Source organism: Mirounga leonina, unplaced genomic scaffold (genome assembly GCF_011800145.1).
Source record: "Mirounga leonina isolate KUSES-001 unplaced genomic scaffold, KU_Mleo_1.0 Mir_171, whole genome shotgun sequence".
NCBI classification, from domain to species: domain Eukaryota; kingdom Metazoa; phylum Chordata; class Mammalia; order Carnivora; family Phocidae; genus Mirounga; species Mirounga leonina.
The window spans coordinates 7,793,943-7,820,574 of record NW_023270436.1 but is presented as its reverse complement, the minus strand read 5'-3'; the positions used below and the strand labels follow the sequence as shown (position 1 = coordinate 7,820,574).

At 42.8% G+C, this 26,632-nt stretch overlaps 1 protein-coding gene across 2 annotated transcripts in view; it reads right to left on the bottom strand.

Annotated features, from left to right (window-relative positions):
• The window catches only part of ANAPC5 (anaphase promoting complex subunit 5), a 41,379-nt gene extending 14,747 nt beyond the window's left edge, over positions 1 to 26,632 (bottom strand). For both annotated transcript variants that reach the window (XM_035016964.1, XM_035016965.1), the window contains exons 1-11: positions 26,389 to 26,632; positions 22,353 to 22,432; positions 21,782 to 21,891; positions 20,760 to 20,952; positions 12,956 to 13,022; positions 9,922 to 10,023; positions 8,565 to 8,755; positions 5,061 to 5,142; positions 4,329 to 4,418; positions 1,761 to 1,942; positions 563 to 698 (exon numbers count right to left, since the gene is read on the bottom strand). In XM_035016964.1, the coding sequence (XP_034872855.1) occupies positions 563 to 698; positions 1,761 to 1,942; positions 4,329 to 4,418; positions 5,061 to 5,142; positions 8,565 to 8,755; positions 9,922 to 10,023; positions 12,956 to 13,022; positions 20,760 to 20,952; positions 21,782 to 21,891; positions 22,353 to 22,432; positions 26,389 to 26,595 (1,440 nt within the window). In that variant the 5' untranslated portion in view covers positions 26,596 to 26,632. The remainder of the gene's footprint in view (positions 1 to 562; positions 699 to 1,760; positions 1,943 to 4,328; positions 4,419 to 5,060; positions 5,143 to 8,564; positions 8,756 to 9,921; positions 10,024 to 12,955; positions 13,023 to 20,759; positions 20,953 to 21,781; positions 21,892 to 22,352; positions 22,433 to 26,388) is intronic.

Genomic DNA, 26,632 nt, shown 5'->3' with positions numbered 1-26,632 from the left:
GCCAAGGCAGTGTTTAGTGAGCTAGAGGGCTTGGGTAAGAGGTTTCCCTGACTTCTTTTCCATGAAAGAAGACATTTTGGAGCAAAGGAGAGAGAAAGCCTAGAGCAGCATGAGAGACCCTTTCATCAATCCCCTACAAAGAGAATCACGTAAAATGACTTGGGCTGTAAGTCAAGGTTACATCCAGTTCCCACTGTCCCTTTTCGGAGTCAATCAGACTTGTGTTGGAGACTTAACATTAACTGGTGTGGCTTTCCCGTCTCCTATAAACATACATAGCTCTACTACCTTAAATTTCAAAGACTCCTTTTTATTCCACTTGCTACATGGAAATAGCTGACCTCTTATTCCCTTTGTCAATGCAAAAAGATCCCAAGTTCAACAAACTTTAAAGGCTCCACACCCCGTCCCTCTCCACCAATGGGATTTCACTCTTTCAGCGCCCCCTGCATCCAACCAGGCCTGACCCAGACACATCCAGTGCTTCTGAAGCAGCAGAGGGAAGAAGACATGGTGGAGCCTCCCTTGCTCCCGAGGCACGCAGGCCCAGCTACCTGCCTACCTGCTCCGCGTGCAGCTCTGCGAGATGGCAGAGGGCGACGGCAAATGACTCCGTGTTGTTCTGCTGCACGCCCGCATTCACGGACTCCAGGCTGTTCATGCTCAGCAACATCTGGGCCTGCTGCAGTGCCATGGTGCTGGGTGGGGAGACGGACAGGAATCCCCTTCAGTCAGGAGACCCAGGTTGCCCCTCGGCCACATCCCACAACTCTCTTGAGTGGAAATGGAAGGAAATGAAGTCCCCCTGCAGGCTCTGGCTTAGGGGGAGCGGCCACCTCCCACCCTCAGCACAAGGAAAGCAGAAACGCACCCTGGGTGTGCAGCCCCAAAGGAAACATGTGGTGGTTATGGCGCAACCGGGAGCTCCAAGCTCCAGACCCCTTGACTGCCTCTAATTTCCCTGTGGTCACAGTGTGTTAATTAGTTTTCACGGATGAATTCAGACCTGATGCCATCCTGGCACCAGCTGCTCTGGCAACGTAAGCGGCGGCCAGCGTCTGCAGCTGTCTCAGCACATCGTGCCAAAAAATGATCTCAAGTATACAAAAACAAGACTGGCAGAGGAGGCGCCTCCTTTCCTTATTGAATTCCTAGGAATAGCAGATTGTCTAGGTAGAAGGTGGGGTAGTGACAGGGCTCCAGGATTAAAAACCTGGTTCAGAAGGGTACTTCCAAGCTAAAGAAGGCCAAATGGAAAATTAAACTCGAGGCCGGAGATACTCTAGAGAACACAGCTCGGCTAACAGGGAAGCGCAACCCAAGCAACTGTGGCCCCTGCCTGCCAGGGACAGGAAGAGAGATTCCGGTCTCGGATCACAGGGGCATAGTGCTTGGAGTCACAGGACCTGGGTGTGAGTCTTGGCTCTGTCACTGTTAATGACATTTGTGATCTTGGGCAGATCAGATGTGTGAACCTTGGTTTTCACATCCTAGAATGGAGCTCACCTACCAGTTACCTCACAGGGCAGTTGGGAGGAGCAAATAAGAATGAGCACAGGAAAGAACTTTACAAAGTCTATGGAAAGTACAAAGTGTTTTAAAACTATAAGCATCTTCTTTAATCCCCTGCATGAACAACTTTCATCAAAGGGGAAAATGACTTGTCTGTTTGGCCTTTCATAGAACCAGTTTGCAAGCTTCTGCTCATCTCTGGAAGGATTCATGCCCTTATGACCTTGAAAGTCGGCTTGAAGACCCACCTGCGGCCATAGAGTCTCCAGATGGCCGTTTTCTGTGCAATGCTGATATCGATGAGCTCTGACAGGCTGTGTTTCCAGTGTAGGAGGTCAGAGTCCTTTAGGGCGTCCATCAGTTTGTTTGCTGTCTTCCCAGCAAAAGCCCTCTGCTGAACTAGGGACTGTATTCCCAGAGAGGCGAGGTACTAAGGGGACAGACATACCCATGACTCAAGGTACAGATTACATGACAGAATTGTTCACTCTTCAGAAATTTGGCATCTTTCACATTTCAGCACATGCAAACCGATGGCATTATATAAAAGGAAAGTACCTACAGCCTGACCCTAACGCATATGAAATGTGTTTCTGAAAAACTGGGCCTGGAAGAGAGGCAGATGGTATGCTGAGAAGAACCAGGGCTTTGACATAAAATGGGCCTGGACTTAAACACTGTCTCTATCACTTATTCTGTGAGTCGAGGCCAGTTAGCTTCCTAACCAAGCCTCAGCTTCCTCATCTGTAAAATGGGCATAAACTCTTAAGAATTATTGTAAAAATTAAAATAAAACGGTATGTGGGGCACCTGGGTAGCTCAGTCAGTCAGTTAAGCGTCTGCCTTCGGCTTGGGTTATGATCTCGGAGTCCTTGGATGGAGCCCTGTGTTGGGCTCCGTGCTTGGCGGGCAGCCTACTTCTCCCTCGCCTTCTGCCCCTCCCCCTGTTCATGCGAGCTCTCTCTCAAATAAATAAAATCTTAAATAAATACAAAACAGTATGTGTCAAACAGTGCTGGACACATTACCGAGTAGGATTTTTTTTTTTTAAGATTTTATTTATTTATTTGTTAGAGAGAGAGAGCACAAGCAGGGGGAGTGGCAGGCAGAGGGAGAGGGAGAAGCAGGCTCCCCACTGAGCAAGGAGCCCAATGTGGGACTTGATCCCAGGTCTCTGGGATCATGACCTGAACCAAAGGCAGATGCTTAATGGACTGAGCCACCCAGGCACCCCCGGAGTAGGAGATTTTTTTACTTCCCTTTTTAATTTTTTTTTAAGATTTTTTTTCTTCAAAGGTAAACCCCCTTTTTTTTTTAAAGATTTTATTTATTTATTTGACAGAGAGAGACACAGCAAGAGAGGGAACACAAGCAGAGGGAATGGGAGAGGGAGAAGCAGGCTTCCCGCGGAGCAGGGAGCCCGATGTGGGGCTCAATCCCAGGACCCTGGGATCATGACCTGAGCCGAAGGCAGACGCTTAACGACTGAGCCACCCAGGCGCCCCAAGATTTTATTTTTAAGTAATCTCTACACCCAACGTGGGGCTCAAACTTACAACCTCAAGATCAAGAGTAACATGTTCTACCAAATGAGCCAGCCAAGCGCCCCTGAAGTAGGAAATTTTTTAAAGGATGCCTATTATGAGCATAATTATCTTTTCATTAACTTCTGATATAATTTTCAAAGGTGAAAGCACAACTTAAAAGAGTCCGCTTAGGGGGCACCTGGGTAGCTCAGGTCATGATCCCAGGATCCCTAGGATAGAGCTCCAAGTCAGGCTCCCTGCTCAGTGGAGAGCCTGCTTCTCCCTCTCCCACTGCCCCTCCCTCTGCTTGTGTGCTTGCTCTCGCTCTCTCTCGCTCTCAAATAGATAAAATCTTTAAAAAAAAAAAAAAAAGAGCTTAGGAGCACCTGGGTGACTCAGTCCGTTAAGTGTCTGATTCTTGGTTTCAGCTCAGGTCCTGATCTCAGGGTCATGAGATCCGAGCCCTTTGTCAGGCTCCACACTCAGCAGGGAGTTGGCTGGAAGATTCTTTCTCTCCCTCTCCCCTGCCCCTCCCCCCACTAAAATAAATAAATCTTAAAAAAAAAAAAAAGCTTAACTCCAAAACAAAAATTGTACTTACGAAGTCTATCATTTATTTTAAGGGACAACTTACTTTTGTCATTATAATCAATTCTGTACATGTAAGTTTCCTTTCCCAAAAATGAATCAAATGGACAATTTACAGATTTAAAGAGCATATACAATGTGTCAACTGTACCTCAATTTTAAGTAGGCTCCCCACCCAGCGTGGAGCCCAACATGGGGCTTGAACTCACGACCCTGAGATCAAGATCTGAGCTGAGATCAAGAGTCAGATGCTAACTGGGGTGCCTGGGTGACTCAGTCGTTAAGCGTCTGCCTTCGGCTCAGGTCATGATCCCGGGGTCCTGGGATCGAGCCCTGCATCGGGCTCCCTCCTCAGCAGGGAGCCTGCTTCTCCCTCTCCCACTCCCCCTGCTTATGTTCCCTCTCTCACTGACTCTCTCCCTCTGTCAAATAAATAGATAAAATCTTTGAAAAAAAAAATAAGCCTTTTCTGAAATTTTTCTAAGTAAATATGTGGAAGTCAATGTTGATCAATAAACTAAACAAGTATCTCCCCTCAAATTGGTCAACAGAACTTTTATAGACATTATTAAGATAAAAGGAGCAGAGAGAAACCTACCAAATAGAATTTGGTGGTTTGATTAACAGTTAAGGTCATCTGAAACTACCAAGAATAAAACCACACCATTTATTTAAATAATCTCACAGGAAGACGAGCCTTACCGGTAACCCAAAATGTACTGCCTTCTTCACAGAGTGCTCTAGCAAAACATAGCTATCAGATCTCTTCTGCCCCAGCACGTAAAGCCAGCTCTGGTAAGAGAAATCATCAAAATATATCCTAACAATGACAACGGTTAATGTTCTATTGAAATATCAGCATGGTTGTAAGAAAGATTTAACAAGAGACAAGATAAATCTTCTAAAATATTCACGAAGTATGAACCTAAATGAAAACCACTGAACACATTAAAACTGTCAGACTGAGCTAAACAGCCACTGATCTTCACCTCTGACAGTAGTGAGTGGCAAGTATTCCATAAAAAAGACATGAAGCTCCCATAGGGCCTTTAATTGAGAAATCGAGATTCTCAGGGAATGTTAAATGAATTCTGCGTTCTCCTTGTGCTTGGTGTTTATGCTTTTACGGGACGATGTCTGACCCAGTTACTAGGTGTTGCATACACCTTTTGGTTAATGCCAACGTTTAAAGTGGTAGCTTTGGATTAAAATTTGTAGACAAGAAATGCCCCCCCCCCCAAAGCAAAACAGAGATCATGAATTAAGAAAGATAATAACTATGGGTTGCCTTTTCTGAATTCCCACAACCACCTAACTGGTTTCCCTTCACCTCTCAGGGCCTTCTAACTGCAAAACAACCCAATCCGAATGGGGCCTTTTGAAGGCCAACTCAACCCAGGGGCAGAACTCCCGAGACAGGAGGGGGCAGCTCACCAAGCAATGCTGGAGACACACATGATCGTTGGACTCCTGGGCAATCCTAATCGCCTCCTGCAGGGCGAGCTCTGCCTGCTGACTAGAGACAGACCAAACATTAATAACTCATTAACAGGGGCACCTGGATGGCTCAGTTGTTAAGCGTCTGCCCTTCGGCTTGGGTCATGATCCCAGGATCCTGGGATCAGGCCCCGCATCGGGCTCCCTGCTCAGCGGGAAGCCTGCTTCTCCCTCTCCCACTCCCCCTGCTTGTGTTCCTTCTCTCGCTGTGTCTCTCTCTGTCAAATAAGTAAATAAAACCTTTAAAAAAAAAACCTCATTAACAAACATGTCCAAGCAACGTAATAGGAAGGCATCTGTACAGTAATTCATCTAAGTAGAGGCCTCTGGGTTGGAAGTTGTAACAATGAGCTTATTCCGTCAGAGGTGCTTCCCTCTCCCAGCAGCAAGAAACATTAACAGTAGAGACACAGAACAGGTCCTTTCTAAGGTGGATTTCTACTGCAAAGGGCAAGAAGGAATGGCTTTTCTTGATCTCTGCTCCTAAGATTTTTATTTTAGTTGTCTACCCCTGGGAGGAGGGGCAAGCATAGGATATAACATTTCACTTTTCACTGCATTCCCTTCCCCATTATGTGAATTTTTTTTTACAATGGCATTTGATACTTTTGTATTTTTTCAAAACTAGTTTTAAAATGTATTTTGAGAATACTCACTTCTGAGATTTTTTTTCTGCTGACGTGGCTCCCTTTCATCTGGGATGTCTCCCTTAATCTCAGAGTCTGCGGAAATTCAGCCAACTATCCTTGGCCCCACTGAGCTCTCACCTCAAAACACCCACAGAAATGCTATCTGTAACCCACCTTGCAGTACTTAAATACTATTATGTATCACCTTCTACTTATTTAATGTGTTAATTTTATTTCTTCAAGTAGTTTATAAGCCTGCAGAGGGCAAGCTCTTAAATTTTGGTTTCCCAGTGGCAAGTCACAGAAAAGAAGTTCTATAAATGCAGGGTTACAGAAGACCTCAAAATCAAATCAGAAATCCTATGGGTATCACTTATTAAGTAAAAATTTACATAAGGAATTTTCTTTAAAATTAGCATTAGCCTCACCCAATCCATTTTAACTGGGGAGAGCTGGATTGTTCTTCAATACCCACTTATTTGACTAAAGAGGTAAGATACATTTTTACCTATTTTACATTCATTTTAAACTCCTTTCAATGCTGAGATGCAACAGGATAAGCTACTCAGGGGCAGGAAGCATATCATCACATACAGGCCCTCAATAAATATCAGTTGATTTAACTATTGAATACCTGAAGAATAAATAAATAATGTTAAGTTAAAAAAAAGGGGGGGGGGCTTTTGGGAGAACTGTATAGATAGTATGCTAAAACTAAAGAGAGATTACTTTTCCCCAGGGAGGAGGAAAAGTTAGATCTACCAAATGGTAGATTCGCAGATAGATTAAGACTGCTTTAAATCTCTATTCAAATATTAAGTTAGTAGAGGTGAGGGAAGGCTGACCTGCTACCTTATTATTTAAACAGACACTTACAAATTGAAGGAGTGATCTGTGCATATATCTGGAGGAGTGTCCCTTATGAAAAGAACAGCATTCCCAACCCTCTATTCTCATCTATCACCTTTATGTATTATGTTCAGTGTTGTTTATTGTCTATCTCCCCTACTGTAAGCTCCATGAGAACAGAGGCTTTTCCCTCTTCTTTTACTGCTGTACCTTCAGCACCTACCACAGTGCCTAGTACACAGCAGAAGCTCAGTAAACAACTATACTGACTTTCAAGAAATCTTCACAATCCTATAAGCTAAGTGACAAAGATTTATAAAGGCCACAGCTCCAGGGCTAGAATCAAAGAAGCATGGACCTGAGTAAATTAATTAGCAATTAGTTTCAGTTTCTCCTATTGAAAATATATAAATTCTATACATCAACCGATTATTTGTATCTAGAAGGCTGGATACAAATTTCCAAACCCTAGCAGAAGCTGTTTTGAACACAGAAATCAGTTAATGGTAAGTACTACAAATGATATTGCTATTTATTATGATAACATACAAAACGAAAGGTTCCGATTAAGAAGACATTACAGGGGCGCCTGGGTGGCTCAGTTGGTTAAGCAACTGCCTTCGGCTCAGGTCATGATCCTGGAGTCCCTGGATCGAGTCCCGCATCGGGCTCCCTGCTCGGCAGGGAGTCTGCTTCTCCCTCTGACCCTCCTCCCTCTCATGCTCTATCTCATTCTCTCTCTCTCAAATAAATAAATAAAATCTTAAAAAAAAAAAAAAAGACGTTACAGTTGGGCAGGCAAAAAAGAAGTCGAGGATCAAAAGACAACATGGATCTCATAAAATCATGGAGTTTGGAGTAGACTTGAACCTTTCGGAGTCCAACTATCAATGTGATGCTTCAGTTCCCTTACTGACACCTGGTCTAGGCTTGAGCACCTCGCTGACACTTCCGAAGAGGTTCCATGTGGGACCACCTTCCTTATCATGGGCAAAGCACGGCCCTTCCTTTGCACTTCCCCGCTCTTGTTCTTCTCCAGGAATTACACCCTCGGTCATCTAAGCTTTCTTCACATGGCTTTTATGACATGAAGATGCCAAACACGTACTTGGCTAAATCATTTTCTCTCTAAGCTCACCATTCTCATATCCTTCCCACACTGTTTATACAACATGGCTTTGAACGCCTACAAGAAGACTGTCCCCCACACAAGCTCCAGCCTGTCTATGTCCCTTTTAAAATGTAACAATCAAAAACAGAATTTCTGACCCAAACAGTCTCAATTCTTGAACTTTGGACACTGTATTTCCATTAACACACCCTACAGTCTCTATTCAAAAATGCCTGTAGCAGAGACCACATTTCTCTCAAAGGGGAAAAAGCCACGGGGATTGTGGGGGTGGGGGGGCCCTTTCAATCAATAATTCCCTCCCTTTTCACCCTTATTCACATTATTTCACTGCTTCCAAAATAGCCTCCATGTTTTAAGTTTTTATCCACATAACTCTATTTACTAATTAATAATTGGGCAATTTTCCTATTTTTATTCATTAAAATCATAAGCACGTCTCAGCAATGGCATAAGCCAGTGAATTCTATCCAAAAGCACAAACATGTGGCTTTTAGTAAGCCGTACAGTGTTTTATCCAGTAAAAGTACGACTTCCTTTTGGCTTTTTGAAAGACTGAAAATAGCTTTTGTATCATTATTACCTCCGAAAAATCCTTTTGGGAATCTCTGGCCTAATGACCTAATTTCCTTTTAACTCAATGGCTGTTTTTCTTAGAAGGAAAAAGGCCATGCACTAAGACAGTAATGCTCAACAGTGACACTAGGGGGCAGACTGCTTAAGCAGAAGATTTTTGTTAACTTCTGTCCAGGAAAAGCGCTTCCCTCTTCGGAAGTTAAACGCTTGAGAGTTGATCTCTTCAGTCTCTGCGGGGACAGAAACCTACGGACTCACTAGTGACCGAAGCGGCAGTGCAGGGCGGCCAGGTTCAGCGCGGCGTATCTCAGGCTCCGGCCATAACCCTCCTCCCCGTTACTTTTGCTTTCGGCCCCAGTGAGAATCAGGCGATCGAAATAATGAAGGAGGCTGTGTGTTGAACTGAAAACATCTTGGACCCGGAGGTTGTTTAAGTAGCTGAGATAGTGCTGAAACAAGAAACAATCCACGCATTTTAAATGTTCGGCTTCCTCCCGCGTGAAACGAATTCAGAGCGTCCCACTGGCTGCAGACCCCCAACCCTCCCAGCAAGACGGCTTAGCGTAACCTTTCCCCCACAGGCAGGATAAAACAAGTTCAAGATACAGTTTATTTCCTCCTTAGGGAGTCCCCAAATGAAAAATGGGCGCCCATTAGGATTTGTGTCAGAGTTTTAGCCTAAATATAGGTCCACTATGCCACTGGTTATATTAGGGCCCATGGGTGATGGGGTGGGGGGGACTCAACTAGCTCAAGTATTAAGGAATACTGTGAGCTCAAAAATAAAGATTTTAATTCCTGAATTCATATAAAAATTATAAAATTAATTTCCGTAAATGTCCAAGTCATAACACAGTGAGTCTTTAACTACTTTACTAAGTTAATTATCTTGCATTTTGACTCTATTTTCATTTTGTTTGATTCACTTAATTAAACTTCCCTCCAACAGGCAGATCCCAGTTACTATGGAGCAAAGCAGATATATGTCTGCATGTGAATAAAGATGTCAAATCCAGGTACTACTAAGAAAATTTAAAACAAAAAAAGAGGGGCGCCTGGGTGGCTCAGTCGCCAGGCGACTGCCCTTGGCTCGGGTCATGATCCCAGGGTCCTGGGATTGAGCTCCCCATGGGGTTCCCTGCTCAGCCGGGAGCCCGCTTCTCCCTCTCCCACTCCTCCTGCTTATGTTCTCTCTCGAGCTGTCTCTCTCTCTGTCAAAAAAATAAATAAAATCTTTAAAAAAAAGAAAAAAGTTTTCAGGGTAAAAATCCAGTAAGGAATGGAATTACTTGAATTTGGGAGAAAAAAAAAAACTAACAAAAGAGGAGGAAGGAAAAGAATTTTTAGCCCCAAAACTTAAAAAAAAAAAAAATCAGTCTACTGTTCATAATTCGGAGCTTCAGAGAGATGATATATGAACGAGAACAGCAACAGACTAAAGAAACTCCTAATGGCCCCAGGGGGTGAGGGGTGAGAGGAAAAGCTTTGCCACCTAGGCTTGTTGACTTGCCAACATTTCCTTCCAAGAAACGGGGCCAATGGGCCAGTCCTCATTTGCACGGCTCCTCAGTATAAAGAGCAGCCTTGTTGTGGCTTTCCAACTCAAAAGACTCACCGCTTCAGCAAAATCAGGATTAAATTTCAACAAGTTGTTCAGTTCTTTCTGCAAAGATGCTGGAGTGAGGGCTTTTGTCTCATCGTTCTTTAACAAAGAAGCCTGAAATTTAAAAATGACAACTCAGTGGAAAGAAATGGCCAATAAACATATGGAAATATATACTAACCAGCATCCCCTGACTATGTTCTTTTCCACAGCTACTCTCTCCTCTTGACCACACAAAACACTGTTTCCTCTTCCTGAAACACAAAGCCGCCCAACTACCTCTACCCAGTCACACGCTCCTCACATGCCTTGCAAACTCCTGCTCCTCCTTCAGGCCCCAGTTTAGACTTCAGCCACTTGCTTGTATCACTTTCTAAACTAGGTAAGGTCCTCTAAGCCCCTATGTGTGCCCATAAGCCCCCTACACTAACCCTTCCTGCAGTACTTATCAAACTACATGAAAAGTACCAAAGTGACCCACCCCGGACTGTGACCACCCTCAGGACTGCTAGTGTATACCTCCATCCAGCACTGCAAGAGGGCTCAACAGCACTCAGGTGCCCTACTCCCGGTTATCTGTCCCATTAGGTGGTACCAGCAATGATTATACAAAATATGTAGAAAACTAATTCTAAATTAAACATTAGTACTTATCTTTGTTACAGACACTTCAATTTTACCCAGACAAAAAAAAAATTTTTTTAAGATTTTATTTATTTATTTGACAGAGAGAGAGATAGCGAGAGCAGGAATACAAGCAGGGGGAATGGGAGAGGGAGAAGCAGACTCAATGTGGGGCTGAGCAAGGAACCCGATGTGGGGCTCGATCCCAGGACCCTGGGATCATGACCTGAGCCGAAGGCAGATGCTTAACAACTGAGCCACCCAGGCGCCCCATTACCTAGACAAATTTTTATTTATAAGCAATAATTTCTAATTCCATTTGAATTCATTATATCATTATAGAAGATTCCAAAGACATGGAAAGACATATAGAGGAAACAAAAATCACCTCTAACCCCTCCACCCAGAAATAACACTATTAAAATGTCAGTGTCTTATTCCAGTCTTTTTTCTATGTGTGTGGGATATACATGTGATACATACATTTATACAACTATACCACATTTTTAACAAAATTAGAACATGGTATATCAATTTACTTCCTGCTCTTTTCATTAATAATATAAAGTCTGTCTCATCATCAGTCTTTGAAAATATGATTTTTAAAGCAAAAATATTAACCCTGTGACCATCATATTTATTGCAAGTACTTTTTTCCCATTTTATTGTTTGCCTTTTAGTTTTGTTAGAATGTGTTCTGACATGCAGACATTTTTAATTTTTATGCTGAAAAATCAAATGATCTTCTTCTATGTGTTTTCTTCCACAGCTTTTATGTTTAGAAAGTCTTTCCCCACCTAGAGATCAGTTAAAAATTAATATGTAGTTCCTCCTGGTCTAATTACAGCTTTACATATTCACATTTACCCTTTAATCCATCTGTAATGTACTGAAGTGTGAGGAGGAGGTAAAGAGCTGGCTATATCTTCTCTTCCATACTTAACCAATTATCTAGATGGGTTTTTCTAATCTGTTTGAAATTCATTTGCGGGGTGATCCTATCACTTTTCATCTAGACCTAAACATAAAGAAAATTAATAACAAAATTAAGGAAAATTAGAAACGTAGAGCAAAAAATCAAAATCCTATACTTGAAAATAAAATGGGAGAAAAATATTGTTTGTTACCAAGCAAATGAAAAAGTATGGCTCAAACACACCAGCAAGAAATGTCTGGGCTGAAATGTACTGATGTCTGCAACTTGAAATGCATCAAAAAATGAAAAGATGAAATGGTGGCTGGATAAGGGATGTGTAGGTATATAAGGACAGAGCAAAATAGTAATTGTGGCATCAAGGTGACAGGTATATGGGTATTCACTGTGCAATGCTTTTCAACTTTTCTTTCTGTTTGAAAATGTCTAATAAAATGTTGGGGGAAGAGAAATAAGTCTTCCAAATCAGGTTTTGTGTTGTTTTTTTTTTAACAGAGATAGAGAGAGAGCACAAGTAGGCAGAGCGGCAGACAGAGGGAGAGGGAGAAGCAGGTTCTCCGCCGAGCAGGGAGCCCGATGCGGGGCTCGATCCCAGGACCCTGGGATCATGACCTGAGCCGAAGGCAGCCGCTTAACGACTGAGCCACCCAGGCGCCCCCTAAATCAGGTTTTTGGGCTGTGTTAGTCACACACTATTATAAGATGAACATGCATTATAACTTTAAGAAAAATAAAAGCATGCGGTGCTTGGCTGGCTCAGTCAGTAGAGCACGTGACTCTTGATCTTGGGGTTTTAAGTTCAAGCCTCATGTTGGGTGTAGAGATTACTTAAAAATAAAATCTTTAAAAAAAAAAAAACAGAAAAAGAAAATCACACACAAAATCATAAAGAACACATAACCATCACTGTATTGTTAGTGAAGAAAAGAAGACCGAGAATAAGGAATAATGCAGATTCACTAATAAACGTACTAACAAGACAGGCACGTGTGATGACATATAATGCCACAGGATGTGTTTTTACTTATTAAAGGTTTTATTTACTTATTTATTTATTTGAGAGAAAGAGAGAGCAGGGGGAGGGGTAAGGGAAGAGGGAGAGAGAGACTCTCCAGCAGATTCCCTGCTGAGTGTGGAGCCTGATACAGGGCTTGATCCCACAACCCTAAGATCATGATGAAAGCCGAAATCAAGAGTTGCATGCTTAATCGACTGAGCCACCCAGGAGCCCCTCCACAGGATTTGTTTTTAAAAGTTTGTCATAGGGACGCCTGGGTGGCTCAGTCGGTTAAGCACCTGCCTTTGGCTTGGGTCATGATCCCGGAGTCCTGGAATCAAGTCCCGTGTCGGACTCTCTGCTCAGTGAGGAGCCTGCTTCTTCCTCTGCCTGCCGCTCCCCCTGCTTGTGCCCTCTCTCTTTCTAATAAATAAAATCTTTTTTAAAAATTAAAAAAAAATAGTTGGTGATAAATAACAGAATTAACATACCTGTTGAGAAAGAAAAAATTCTGCTTGTTTTTGGGAGAGAGGCCCACTGCAAGATACCTCCTCTTCTCTGGAAAAAATAAAACAAAACTACTAAGGAATTACAGCACAGGGATGAGTGAACTAGGTGATGGGGACCAAAGAGTGCACCTGTTGTGAGGAGCACTGGGTGTCATATGAAGTGCTGAATCACTGTATTAGTTTTAGTTTCACCTGAAACTAATATGACACTGTATATAATGAACTGGAATTAAAAACTTAAAAAGTCAAACAAGCAAACAAAAAAGAATTACATAACAGCAAGAATGGTAAGGCTAACAAAGTCAAATAGCTTCATCAGAAGAGTTCAAAACTTTTACAATTAATTCTCTCTTCTCAGGAATAAAAAAACATACTTAAAAAAGTGATACTGAATGACCTGCCAAAGTTCAATATAATTATGGACAGTTACAGACCTAAGTTCTACATGGTGTGATCTTCCCACCATGCAAATCTCTCATGGTACCCCTGATTTAAAGCCCTTCGGTGGTACCCCCTCAGCTTCCAGAATAAAGGCCACACTGCTTAGAAGGGCAGGCACAATGTTCCATGAGTGGTCCTAGCCACTACCTCTCTCCTTTGCCTTTTCTTTCTCACCCACACCTCCTCACAGATCTCCTATCCTGCTTCCTTGGCCTGCAGGGCCCATTGTCCCACCCACGGTTGGACTGCAGTACACCATCCATCATTCAAGACTGACTGAAGTGCCATGTCCTCCACGAATCTCTGCTGACGTCTTCACTGGAACTCCCACTGTCTCCTAGAGAGGCTGAGCACAGTGTCTATGCATTGCCACACCTGCCTGCTCTTACTTGCAACTGGATGCCAATACCCAGCACCATGCCTAGGAACAAAACAGGCCCTCAGAGTTTGGGAAATGAATGAATGAAGAGTTTTTTTTTTCTTTTTTTTAAGATTTTATTTATTTGCGAGACAGAGAATGAGAGACAGAGAGCATGAGAGGGAGGAGGGTCAGAGGGAGAAGCAGACTCCCCGCTGAGCAGGGAGCCTGATGTGGGACTCGATCCCGGGACTCCAGGATCATGACCTGAGCCGAAGGCAGTCGCTTAACCAACTGAGCCACCCAGGCGCCCGAATGAAGAGTTTCTAACTCCTTGCTACAGATAAAAGATGTGGTGTACTCAAGAGCAGGAAAAAGTGGCTTCTCTTAAGAAATAACCATTTGCCTAGAAATTTACATTATGCAGAATTAACAGACAAGGAATATAGGGATATAAACCTAGGCTTGAGAAATCTACACACGCACAACAGAAAAGTCTTATTTTGAGAGCAAAGTATGAGTAATACCCTTCTGCCACAAGACTCTGAAGAAATGGACTTCTCTATAGGATTATAGTAAGTATAAAAATCAATATTTACTCATAAATAATGCTTTTCTAAGTACTCTGCATCTACTACAGCAGTTCTCCAACTTTAATGTAAATGATATGTGAATGGATATTCTAAAAGAAAAGAAAATTCTTCTGAGGTTACATAATTTGGGCGAAGTTACACACTCTATCTTACTTGGAGATTCATGACGCACATGAGAGAAATCCAACAGAAAGAAACTTTATTTACTTGTATTTAATGTACCATTTACCAAACTCATTGAACAAAGAATCCTTTCCTCAATCTTTCAAGAAGAACTAGTGTTCCACAGAAAACACTTTGGGAGGTGCTGCTCTAATATTCTCTCGGCTTCATTTCTGATAAATATTACCTAATAATCCCTAAGGCAGTGTATCAGATTCTGCAGTCATTGGAGCTGCCAAGAACCAGCCCCAACCCAGGTCTAACAAAGATCAGTGACACAACAGTGACCTGGAGGGAAATAGAAAATGAATTCACAGGCCAAGTTCTCAAATGGAAAACAGTCAGTAAGGACCCCTTTCTCTTAACATGCCTCGTAAGCAAGGTAAACCCAAGGCTTGGAAGAAACATGGCTGTACACAAAAAGACTAGAGATTGGTAAGAATGAATGAATGAATGAATGAATCTGAATGAAACTGGACACACAATACTGGTCCCATCCGCATCTAAAGTCCACAGTGGTCAGGGCACCTGGCCGGCTCAGTCAGTAGAGCATAGAGAAAATCAGCATCATGCAAACTGATTCTATAAAGAAGGTAAGTACAGTCCCCATAAATGAAGATCGAATTTGGTTCTGGCCTGCATGGTGGCAATTGTGGCTGACATGAACCAGCTTGCGAAGAGCAAGTAAAAACACCATGACCCAAACCATCCTTTACTGACTCCTCAGGGCCCCATAAATACATGCAGAAGGAAATAACTTGTGAGAAGCCACAGAGGTATTCAATTTAGGAAAAGGGCTACCCATCTGGGAAAAGGGCTCAAGTACACCTTGCTTATAATCCAGCTGAGACAGAATTTTAGACTTACTAGTGCTATAAATCAAGGGCACTTAAGCTGGGTCCATGGATGGGCTTAAAGTTCACGAACCTTATAAAACTGCACTCAAAAGTTGGCAAAGACGTGCATTTCTAAAATGGACCTACTACATGGCATTTGTGAAATTCTCAGGAGTCTGGAAATTTCCTCTAAAGGTCTTAAATCTACCACTGTCATCGAAATTTTAAAAATATGAGATTAATCAATCAACAAAGATTTTACTTTTTGTTTTTGAATACCTTGGCAATGCACAAGCCTTCAGTCTAGGTCCTGGAGGACACACAATGTGTTAACAGGGTTACAGTCCCGGGGAAGGCTAAGACAAGCCCAGGTGAGAAGATGGGGGTAAGTGATAAATGCCAAATGTGAATATGAACTCTGTACTGAGAAACGGGGGAAATCACTTGCAAGTTGGGAAGGAGCAGAGAAAATGATGAGGAAGGAAGAAGGCATTCCAGGAAAGGGAAACAAAAGACAAGATCCTGGCAGGCCAGGACAAAGGATCCAAGCTGAGAAACTGAAAGTAAGGTCAGAAAGGTCAACTGTGGAAGGCCTCGAATACCAGGTGGGGAGACTGTGGAATCCTTGGAGGTTTCTGAGCAGGATATTGACAGAAGCAGGGGAGACGAGGGACTGGGACAGGAACAGTTACTAAACATCCAAGGAGGAAGCAACGACCTCACTCTTCTGAGGTGTGTGACCAGAGGGCGTGATGCAACCCCTCTCCCTGAGCCACACTGTCCTCCTTCTGTGCCTCCAATATGCTGGCTTGTCCTGTCTTGGAAGCTGTGCGTGTGCCGTGTGCTCTGGCAATTTCTCCTGGCTCCTTCATCACCTGGCTCCCCGTCCGAGGGGCCCCTCCCCAGATGAACCCCCAGTTACTGCTACCTTTTACCCGAGGGTCCCATTTTCTCTCGATAGCACTGCCTTGCTCTGAAACTACATTACTTACCAGCTGCCTCTCTATTATCTGACCCTCCCCACATGGCCTTCTCCTCTTGGGTAACACAGCACCTTAACATGGTGTCTGGTACACAGGATGCACTCAGGAAGTATTTGTTGAATAAATTAATGAATTTGGGAGATTTATATTAAATCACTGGCAAGTGAAGAATTACCAGAGAATCCCTACTTCTATTAGGTCCTTTTAGGAGCACAGAGAAGCTGGAATTACAGCAGCTTGAAGACTAGGAGCCTCCACAGCCGACTCACGTGGGCTAATCCTGTCCACTCCTGACTGCAGGCACTTGGCAACTGCCAGCAAATGAAACACAGGCTCAATTTCAGTGTGCCCTCTCTTCTGTGATGGGATTTTTTTTTAATGATAAACATTTGTTGACTCAATATTTATTCCCTCCCTTCTGAATTAACAGTGGGGGGAAGAAATCAATTAATTAATTAACAGTAGGGTTTCTCATTTCAGATGGGAATAATTTCACTGTGGTATGGGAGATTTGAAAGCTATGCAGTATTTCTTTCCCCTTTCTAATTTTATTTGTTTGTTTGTTTGTTTATGTGGGCTCCACAATGGGTGGGCGTGGAGCCCAATGTGGGCTTGAACTCATGACCCTGAGATCAAAACCTGAGCTGAGATCAAGAGTTGGATGTTTAACGGACTGAGCCACCCAGGCGCCCCACTCCTTTCTAATTTTAATACAAATTTCTAGGGCAAGAAAAATAACTTTCCTGAAGAAAAGAGACCTGGAAACATTCCAATAATTGAAAAAAAAAAGAAAGAAAGAAAGAAAGAGAGAAAACAGAAAGGAAGAATAAAAGAACTAAATTAAGAAGCTTTTCATAATGCAATAAAACATTAGAAAAGATCAAAAAAATGAAATTTTCCTCTTTAAGAGAACCAAGAAATGAATGTAAATATATTCTTTCTTTTTTTTTAATGTAAATATATTCTTTTTTTTTTTTTTTAAGATTTTATTTATTCATTCGAGACAGAGAGATACAGAGAGAGAGAGAGAGCATGAGCAGGGGAGAGGCAGAGGGAGAGGGAGAAGCAGGCTCCCAGCTGAGCCAGGAGCCAGACATGGGGCTCGATCCCAGGACCCTGGAATCATGACCCGAGCCGAAGGCAGACGCTTTAACAACTGAGCCACCCAGGTGCCCCTAATGTAAATATATTCTATAAAATAAAAATAAATCTTACTACGAGTAAAACCATTTCTTTGTGGAGAAAACATTGTAATACTTAATTAGAAAAATATTTAAATAGTATATCGCTTTAATTTTGGTGATAAAATTCAGTTACTATATGTACACTATTTTCTGGAACTATACGTACAGCTTTTTTTTTTTTTGGATCCAGAAATGTCACTTACTGGAAAATTATGAAAATTTACATTGGTCTACATTTTTTAACCGTTACAAAGCCTTCTGCATGTTGTATATTTTAAGTGAAAAAAGTTCCTATTTTATCTTTGAAGATATAAAATTGTAATATATATGCAATTTGATTCTCAGTTCTTACGGTTTCAAATTCTTCACCCCTACTTTTTTTTTTTAAGATTTTTATGTATTTGAGAGAGAGAGAGTGAGAAAGAAAGAGCAGGGGGAGGGGCAGAGGGAGAAGCAGACTCCCCGCTGATCAGGGAGCCCCACTCAGGGCTTGATCCCAGGACCCTGAGATCATGACCTGAGCCAAAGGCAGACACTTAACCAACTGAGCCACCCAGGCACCCCTCACCCCTACTTTTCAAAAAAAGTTTTTATACATTGTAATTCACTGTAGACGTTTTTCTTTTTCTTCTCTCTTTTTTTTTTAGTATAGTGCGCACAATGTGACATTAGCTTCAGGTATACAACATCGTGATCTGACATGAAACAATACACCTTCACAGTAAATACACTGGGTCACACACAGATAAGTTCTTAGAACATGATAAAAACACAACGATGCAGTTAGACCTAATCACGTCAGATTAATTTAGGAGACAGCCAAAACAAAATAAGTCTGAATTTTAACATTTCACAAGAAGTGACATTCTGCTACTTGAAGTAGATAAAGTAGCCAGAACAAGGACTACACCACAGCCCAGACGCATCCCTGAGGCGGCTGAGTTAAAAGAGAACAAGAACAGCCAGTATTCACTGGATGTTCACTACACGCCAGGCACAGTTCCAAACACTTACATGGATCTGAGGTTTAATGCTCACAACACCCCTCTGAAGAGGGGGTGGGATGCACCATTTTGCAGATGAGGACGCTGAAGCACAGAGAGGGTGAGTAACTGGCCCAGAGTCACACAGGGAATAAGTGGAGGAGCCGGAAACCAAAGCCAGCAGTCTGCGACCAGAGCCAGACGCAAGCCCACATTGTCCTGTCTCTCGATTAGATGAGAGGCATTTGTGAGCAACTCTGAGTAAGCCAGGTTTTGGAAGTTTAATGGTACTATAATCTCTTGTGCCCCGTATGTGCTAAACAAATCACGTAACCAAAGGCCACCGTCAGGAAGCACCCATCCCCGATGGCGGTCAGCCAGCCTACTTAGGGCAGGTGAAATTTCTTAAATCAGAGCTCTGAGCAACCTGCAGGGTAATGACCTGTGATGTCAGTCTTCCTCCCCACACTGGGCTCCTTGAGATCAGGGGACATGGCATATACTATATGTGTATACACACGCGTGTGTGTGTTTCTCTCCCAGCAGCAGTAGTTTACTTGGGAGGTGATCCCAGGTAACAGTTGGGATGAGAGGAAGTGAGGCAGGAAAGTGAAGAAGTCAATAAACAGTGCTTCACAGGACCACTCGCCAGTGCGGGTGATAGGCTGCGTATGTTGATTTTCTGCATTCGTTCACCCAGCACATGTTCACAGACACAGTCTACGAGGCAGGCACTACACTGAAGCACTGGTAACGCGAGAAGCAAGAAAGACAAGGGTCTTAGATCTGGAGGGGTGCCAAGGTAGAAGACACAGATACAAAGAAGTGAGCAAATAATGTGAAAAGGCACTCCATGGGGAGAGCCATGAAGGAACTAAAGAAGCCAGAAGTATTCGGGATGGAGATTACTTCAGATATGTGGTCAGGGAAGGCCCATGTGATGATGCTGGAGCTGAAGCCGAAGTCAGCGTGGAGTATACAGGAAGCTGAAACAAGCCCATGCAGTTGAACTGCTGAGAGTGAAGGGGACAGTAAGGAGCCAGAGGCATGGAGGATGACGGGGCCAGATCACACAGGCACTGAGGCCGTGATAAGCTTGGATTCTGGTCTAAATTCCAAGAACAGTCATGAAGGTTTGGGGCAGAAGGGTGCCATGGTGTGACTGACATTCACAGGGCTTCCCTTGGATGCTGCATGAAAAACAGATTGCAGGGAGACAAGAGCAGAGGCAAGGAGGCCAGAGAAGTCCAGCCTTAGTGGAGACGCAGGGCTGGGGTTGCAGGGGCAGCAGTGGTGATGGAGACAAGTGAACTAAGTCCAAACTGTCGTGGAGGAACACCCGACTGGGCTGAGGGCCTGGTTGTCGGGGTGACAGAGAGGGAGGAACCAGGGGCACTCCTAGGTTTTGAGCTTCAACAACTAGGTGAGCAGTGGCACCCCGTGCCCCGTGCTTAAACTTTAATAGGCACGCCATCCATTTTCACTGAATTCACCAACTGTTAACTCACTCTGACATAAGGAACACTCAGTCAGGGAGGGTCCCAGCAGGAAACAAATGGCACATTCAAATGGGGTGATGTGAGAAGAGTTATAAAGGACCACTTATGAAACTCGGGGCAGGAGACAGAGAAGCCGTAAGGGACAATACAGTCCCCAGGACTGGTAACAGTGGGGCACCTTACACCCCAGGCCTGGGAAATCTTCCTAGTTCCCAGACCCCAGAAGAATGCAGAGAGGACCACCTAATAGAAGCTGTGACCCCACAGCCAGTCTACCATGGCCCTGAAGGAAGGGAGCCAGTGGATCAACAACCTGACCCCAATCTCCTTGGCCCACTACTGCCTCCCAATCAGAAATCAGAAGGCAAGGAGCGGGGCGCCTGGGTGGCTCAGCTGGTTGAGCGACTGCCTTCGGCTCAGGTCATGATCCTGGAGTCCTGGGATCGAGTCCCACATCGGGCTCCCTGCTCGGCGGGGAGTCTGCTTCTCCCTCTGACCCTCCTCCCTCTCGTGCTCTCTGTCTCTCATTCTCTCTGTCTCAAATAAATAAATAAAAAATAAAATCTTTAAAAAAAAAAAAAAGAAGGCAAGGAGCCCACTGATACAGCCCACATGGGTCAATTTCTTGGATCTGGAGGGGCAAAAGGATAGCACGCAGCACATGAATCTGAATGAATGAGGACTTACTATGCCTGTAATTATACTATTTCACAGGAAAGGGATGCCTACCCAAAAAACCCAAATTACCTTATAGATACATCAAGTTCTTCTTTTTCCATTTTTCTTTCACCCTCCTCTCTGTTGGTCAGTTCCATATCAGCATCCTCCACTGTCTTTTTCTCGCCATTTTGGAAGTACTGTTGAAGGGCGGTGTATAGTTTAAACACTTGACTGAAAGAAAGCTTACTGTAGGCCAAGATCATATGGCGCAGAAATAAACCTACAAAATAAGACATACACAAGTGAAGGCATTAGCTGAAATCCAGGCTACACAAAGTTGATACTATTTCTTCCAATTCTTCCTTCAAAAGAATCAAAAAGAGATACTTGCTGTTGCTATCCCCTCCACCTAGAATGTTCTTCCCCCATCTTTTACAAAACTGGTAAAACCCCAACCCCCTACCCCCACATTCCATCATCTTTATCCATCTGATATGTTTTTTTGTGGCTATTGGAAGTATCTGCAATTATTTTATTTATTTGTCTACTTTTTACCATCTGGCCCCACTACCGGTATGTGATCTCCATAGAGGAAGGTCCCTGTCTATCTTGTAAGTCTAAAGCCTGGCACACAAGAGATAATATAATAGCTGATGTCGAGTAACATAAAAACTACCATGCAAAAAAGCCAAACAATGGAGCGGGGATATAAACCTAACAGAAAAGCCTCAAGAAATTTCATGTATGCCCCCACCTTATAAACTATAGCAATGATATATTCTTACTTGCCTCTTTTTATAAAAGTTTAGTTGGTGACCCTGACTTAGAGTCATACAATGCAGACAAGGAATCCAAAGAACTGTGAGAAACCCTAAAAGCCCCCAGGACCAGGCTAATAGTTGGGACTATTACAGATAAAACAGAAGATGCTCTTCCATAAGACAGTTACTTAAACATAGGACAAAATGGCAAGGCAATAAATAGAAATTAAAACACGTCCAACACCCCACTGTGTTTGTTCAGAAATGGCAGAGTCATGATAGACGTGACTTAGAAAGCTGCTCACTTCAATGAAAACATTCTCTGCTCTCCTTAGAAGAGCGTCATACCTACTACACTCGTTTTGTGAACCTCTGGTTCAGTTCCAGAAAAGGAATCTGAAAGGTCATCAAAGAATTGTTCCATATCCTTCAATTCGCCTTCAGCCATCAGTTTGATTCTGAATGAGAAAATTGAGGTGCGTATTTTAGGAAGTCCCTTTGAACATCTTCTCATGTTTCACATTCCACAATTATCTCCAATAAATCTATTTTAAAAGCAATTCAGAGATTCATATAAAATGGTGGCACATAAAACAAGCTTGACAATCCAAAATGTCACTCTCATTATTCTAAAAAGCATCACTGCTCATGTTTTCTTGATCATAAAATGTGTCAAAGTAACACATCAACCAGCAAAAATGGAATTCTCTGCAACAACTAAAAAGAATAAGGTAGATCCATATAGAAAAATAAATTTTGAAACAGTATGTGTAATGTTAACCATTTTTCAAAAAAAGAAGTAAAGAACTTAGGAAAACCAAGAGTAACAAAGATATATTTTTAGAGAATTCATTACCACGTGCATTTTCCTAATTTTCATCTACATATTTTCACATATACAGAAAGAATGGAAGCTTACCTGATCTGTACTGAATTTGCCAGCTGGGGACAAGATTCTTCAATTAACTTGTACAGTTTAGACAGTGTAATATCTGGGCCCTGGATAAAGAAGACAGGGAGGTTACAGAAAAATTTTGAGGAGCTAGAGAATGATAAACAGTAAACATGAATTTGTTTATCAACCCCTCTGCTTTAACAATTATTCCAAATGTGAAATCTCAAGTCACAAAGAGAAAACAACCAATCTAAAACGCTAAAGGAATACTTCACATTTGCAAAGCATTCTTGGTTAGTTGGAGGAAAGGTTTAAAATGGAAACAAAGCATAGACTCTGTAGTCCAAGGACCTGCCCTTCCTTTTTATTTTGTAATCATGGCAAAGCTAGCTTTCTTCATCAGTAAAATGTGGATAATCATAACCATCTCCCTCATTTGTGACAAAGAAAGAGTAAGAAAAGGCTAAGTGCTTTGTAAACTGGAAAACATTATTCAAACACAGGTGTCCTATTTTTCACATACATAATCTCATTTGATCCTTCCCAAAACCTTGTAAAGTAGGCATATTATGTGCCCAAGTCCATAAAAGGTACCAGTAGAGACAAAGAGTATGCAACCTTGGCTGTCAAGAAGATTAAGATCTAACTGAGGTTTAAAACTAAACACTGAATCTTTTTTGGAGAGTGAGTTGACATTATATGCCGATTTTAGAAGTGGAAAGCAATTCCACTTCTGGGGAAGGTATGTTCAGCATGCATTGTTTGAAATCAAGAAAAACTGAAAAGAATCTATAAGTCTATCAATAGTTAATCTATAACTTATAATAAGTTATAAACTTATTTTAATATTAAAATTAGGAGTTATATATCTTTTCTTATTGGGGAATACAATGCAGCTGCTAAAAAGAATGAGGTGGCTCTATTCAAATGTGCTGACATGGAAAGATCTCCAAGACTGGTTAAGTGAAAGGAGCAAGCTGTAGAATAGAATTTTATTTATGTAAAAAAATTTTTCAGGGGCGCCTGGGTGGTTCAGTCATTAGGCGTCTGCCTTTGGCTCAGGTCATGATCCCAGGGTCCTGGGATCGAGCCCTGCATCAGGCTCCCCGCTCAGTGGGAAGCCTGCTTCTCCCTCTCCCACCCACCTTGCTTGTGTTCCCTCTCTCACTGTCTCTCTCTCTCTCTGTCAAATAAATAAAATCTTAAAAATATATATATTTTTTTAATTCAAGCAAAATTAAATTAAAAGGATACATATCTATCCTTACAGTCATATGCTTCTACCTATTTATATACACATGGATTTAGCAAAAGGTCTAGAAAGATCTATTCTTTTTTTTTTTTTTTTTCTGGAAACCGGGCAAATCTTTAATAAATGGTTTATTGTACATTACAAAGAATGACAAAATTGTATTATCTATATTTCTAGACTTAATGGCCACCCCACAGAAAGCATCTTTGGAATAGAAAAAAAGTTTTAAGAATTTGTTTTCCCATAATCATAAAGCTGTCATACTCAGTTCTGGGCACAGCTGGTGCAATATTTTCCTCAACCCACAGGCTCCATTCCCTCTACCAACTATTTATAATATGCTTGGGTCACTCACAGGAGAAAAATACTGTCAGCATCAATATTCAGCAGCATAGAAAGATCTATTCTGACCTGTGACGCCATAAATAGTTGAATGAATGAACATTAACAGTGATAATCTCTGAAAGGGAAAAGGATTGGATGACATGAAGAACCATAACCTTTCACTCCATTAATTTTAGTATCAGCTGAAGTTGTTACAATAAATTTTTGTGTATTAGTTGAGTAATTAAAAACTAATTTTTAAAAATTAACTAATGTTTAAAGCCAAACGTTAAGCAAAGGAATTGGGAGTCTGGTTGGAACACTACTAGATCACGTGGTATTTAGCCAAAGAACCACAAAGGATAATTTAAGACAGAAAAAACAGCATGAGCAAAGGCAGAAAGATGTGAGTTAAAACACAAGTACTGTTTTGTTTCTTTTCTCTATTACTAAATCTTTCAGTATTATGACTTCTATTTCAAGAATGGGGAAAATATCCTTGTAATAATAGTAATGTGGCTAGGACTGGGAGCTACAAGTAATGGAGGCCCCATTCCTTGTATTCAACCAACTGGGTAAGCCACTTAATCTCTGTCTCCCCCAACTAATACAGGCGATGTGTGTGTATGTGTATAATTTTTTAAAAGATTTTATTTATTCGGGCGCCTGGGTGGCTCAGTTGGTTAAGCGACTGCCTTCGGCTTAGGTCATGATCCTGGAATCCCGGGATCGAGTCCCGCATCGGGCTCCCTGCTCCGCGGGGAGTCTGCTTCTCCCTCTGACCCTCCTCCCTCTCATGCGCTCTGTCTCCCATTCTCTCTCAAATAAATAAATAAAATCTTTAAAAAAAAAAAAGATTTTATTTATTCATTTGAGAGACAGATGGAGAGAGCACAAGTAGAGGGAGAGGTAAAAGCAGAGGGAGAAGCAGGGAGCCTGATGTGGAGCTTGATCCCAGGACCTGGAGTTCATGACCTGAGCCAAAGGCAGACGCTTAACCGACTGAGCCACCCAGGCAGCCTGTGTGATATATTTTTAAAAAGCCCTTTAGGGGCGCCTGAGTGGCTCAGTCAGTTAAGTGGCAAACTCTTGGTTTAAGCTCAGATCATGATCTCACGGTCCTAAGATGGAGCCCTGCACTGGGCTCTGCCTTCAGCCGGGAGTCTGCTTGAAATTCTTTCCCTCTCCCTCTACTTCTGCCCCTCCCCCTCCGCGTGCACACGTTCTATCTCAAATAAATAGATCTTAAAAAAACAAAAAACCCTTTATCAGGTATATTGCTGATGTGGGGGCCCAAGACCCCAGATCTTTGTTTCTGCCACCACTGCTCAACAGACAACTGCTCATCAAGTTCCAGCTTACTAACATTCCACTTCCTGAGTCCTCCCCATTCCCCTGAGTACACCCATCTGCCACAAGGGGGTATATCCCATTTCACTTATTCCATACTTTTATTTAGGCGCTCTACTAAGCTTTGCAAATACAAGAGTGAACAAAAGTAGGACAAAACACGGCCCTTACAGTAGTCTAGTTAGAGGAGACTCATTAATCATAAAACCACACAAATGAGAAAAACCGTAACTGATATAGAAGAAGGTACATGTCCTATGAAAATACATTAAAATGAAAACAGCTAACACTCAGCATTTCACTGTATGCCACAAACTGTGCAGTAGTGTCCGCGGATCTTCTAATTTAATTCAAACCTCGAAAAACATAGTTTCTAATTATTGTCCCCATTTTACAGAGAGAAACCAGAGACCCAAGTAGGTTATGGAACTTGCCCCAGTCGCACCGCTAGTAAGTGGTGACGCTATAACCTGAGTCTGTGAAATGAAAGAAAACACGTGAAGTACTGGGGCGCCTGGGTGGTTCAGTCGGTGGGGCGTCTGCCTTCCGATCGGGTCACGATCCTGGAGTTCTGGGATCGAGCCCCACGTCGGGCTCCCTGTTCAGTGGGAGGTCTGCTTCTCCCTCTGCCCCTCACCCTGCTCATGCTCTCTCTCTCTCAAATAAATAAATTTATTTAAAAAAATTTTTTTAAACATGTAAAGTGCTTAACAGTTAAGTATTCAAGGTCCACTGTTAGTTTTAGGTCATTACTACTACTTATTGCGGTCCTCCGGAAGCCTGTAGATTGACCTGTCTCCAACGCTCAGGACTACGTGTAGCCCCTTTCCAGAGGAGACGGACGATCTGAGAAAAGAATTCTTCCCCCTGTCACTCAGCTAAGAAATGCTGGAGCCAAATATGAACCTGCAAAAAAATGCACGTAAAGCGCCTGCCGATGGATGGTAAGTACTCGTTATTAGTAGGTGGTATTAACTCCTTTTTTTTTTTTTTTTTTTTTTAGGTCCTCCGGGGCTTAAAGAGAGAGTATCGGATGAACACTCGGCCCCCCCCAGGCCCAGTGCGGTGTCCCGTACAGAGCAGGTGCTCAGTAAAGGTTTGCTGAATGAGCGGGAGCCGGTGGGGGCCGCTCACCTGCAGCAGCGGCAGGAGCAGCTGGTTGAGCCTCCGCCGCTCCATGAGGCTGACGGCGCCCTCGCCGGTGCGGCCCATCTCGTTCAGCAGCACCAGCACCGCGATCTTATACGGCGTCACCCAGTCCTTGATGCCGAACACGTTGGCGTGCACCACCCCATTGGTCATCATGGGGTTGAAGTAGAGGCTCTCGTGGACGCTGGCCATGGCGCCCGGGGACTAAGTCCAGGAGCCCGGCCGCCCG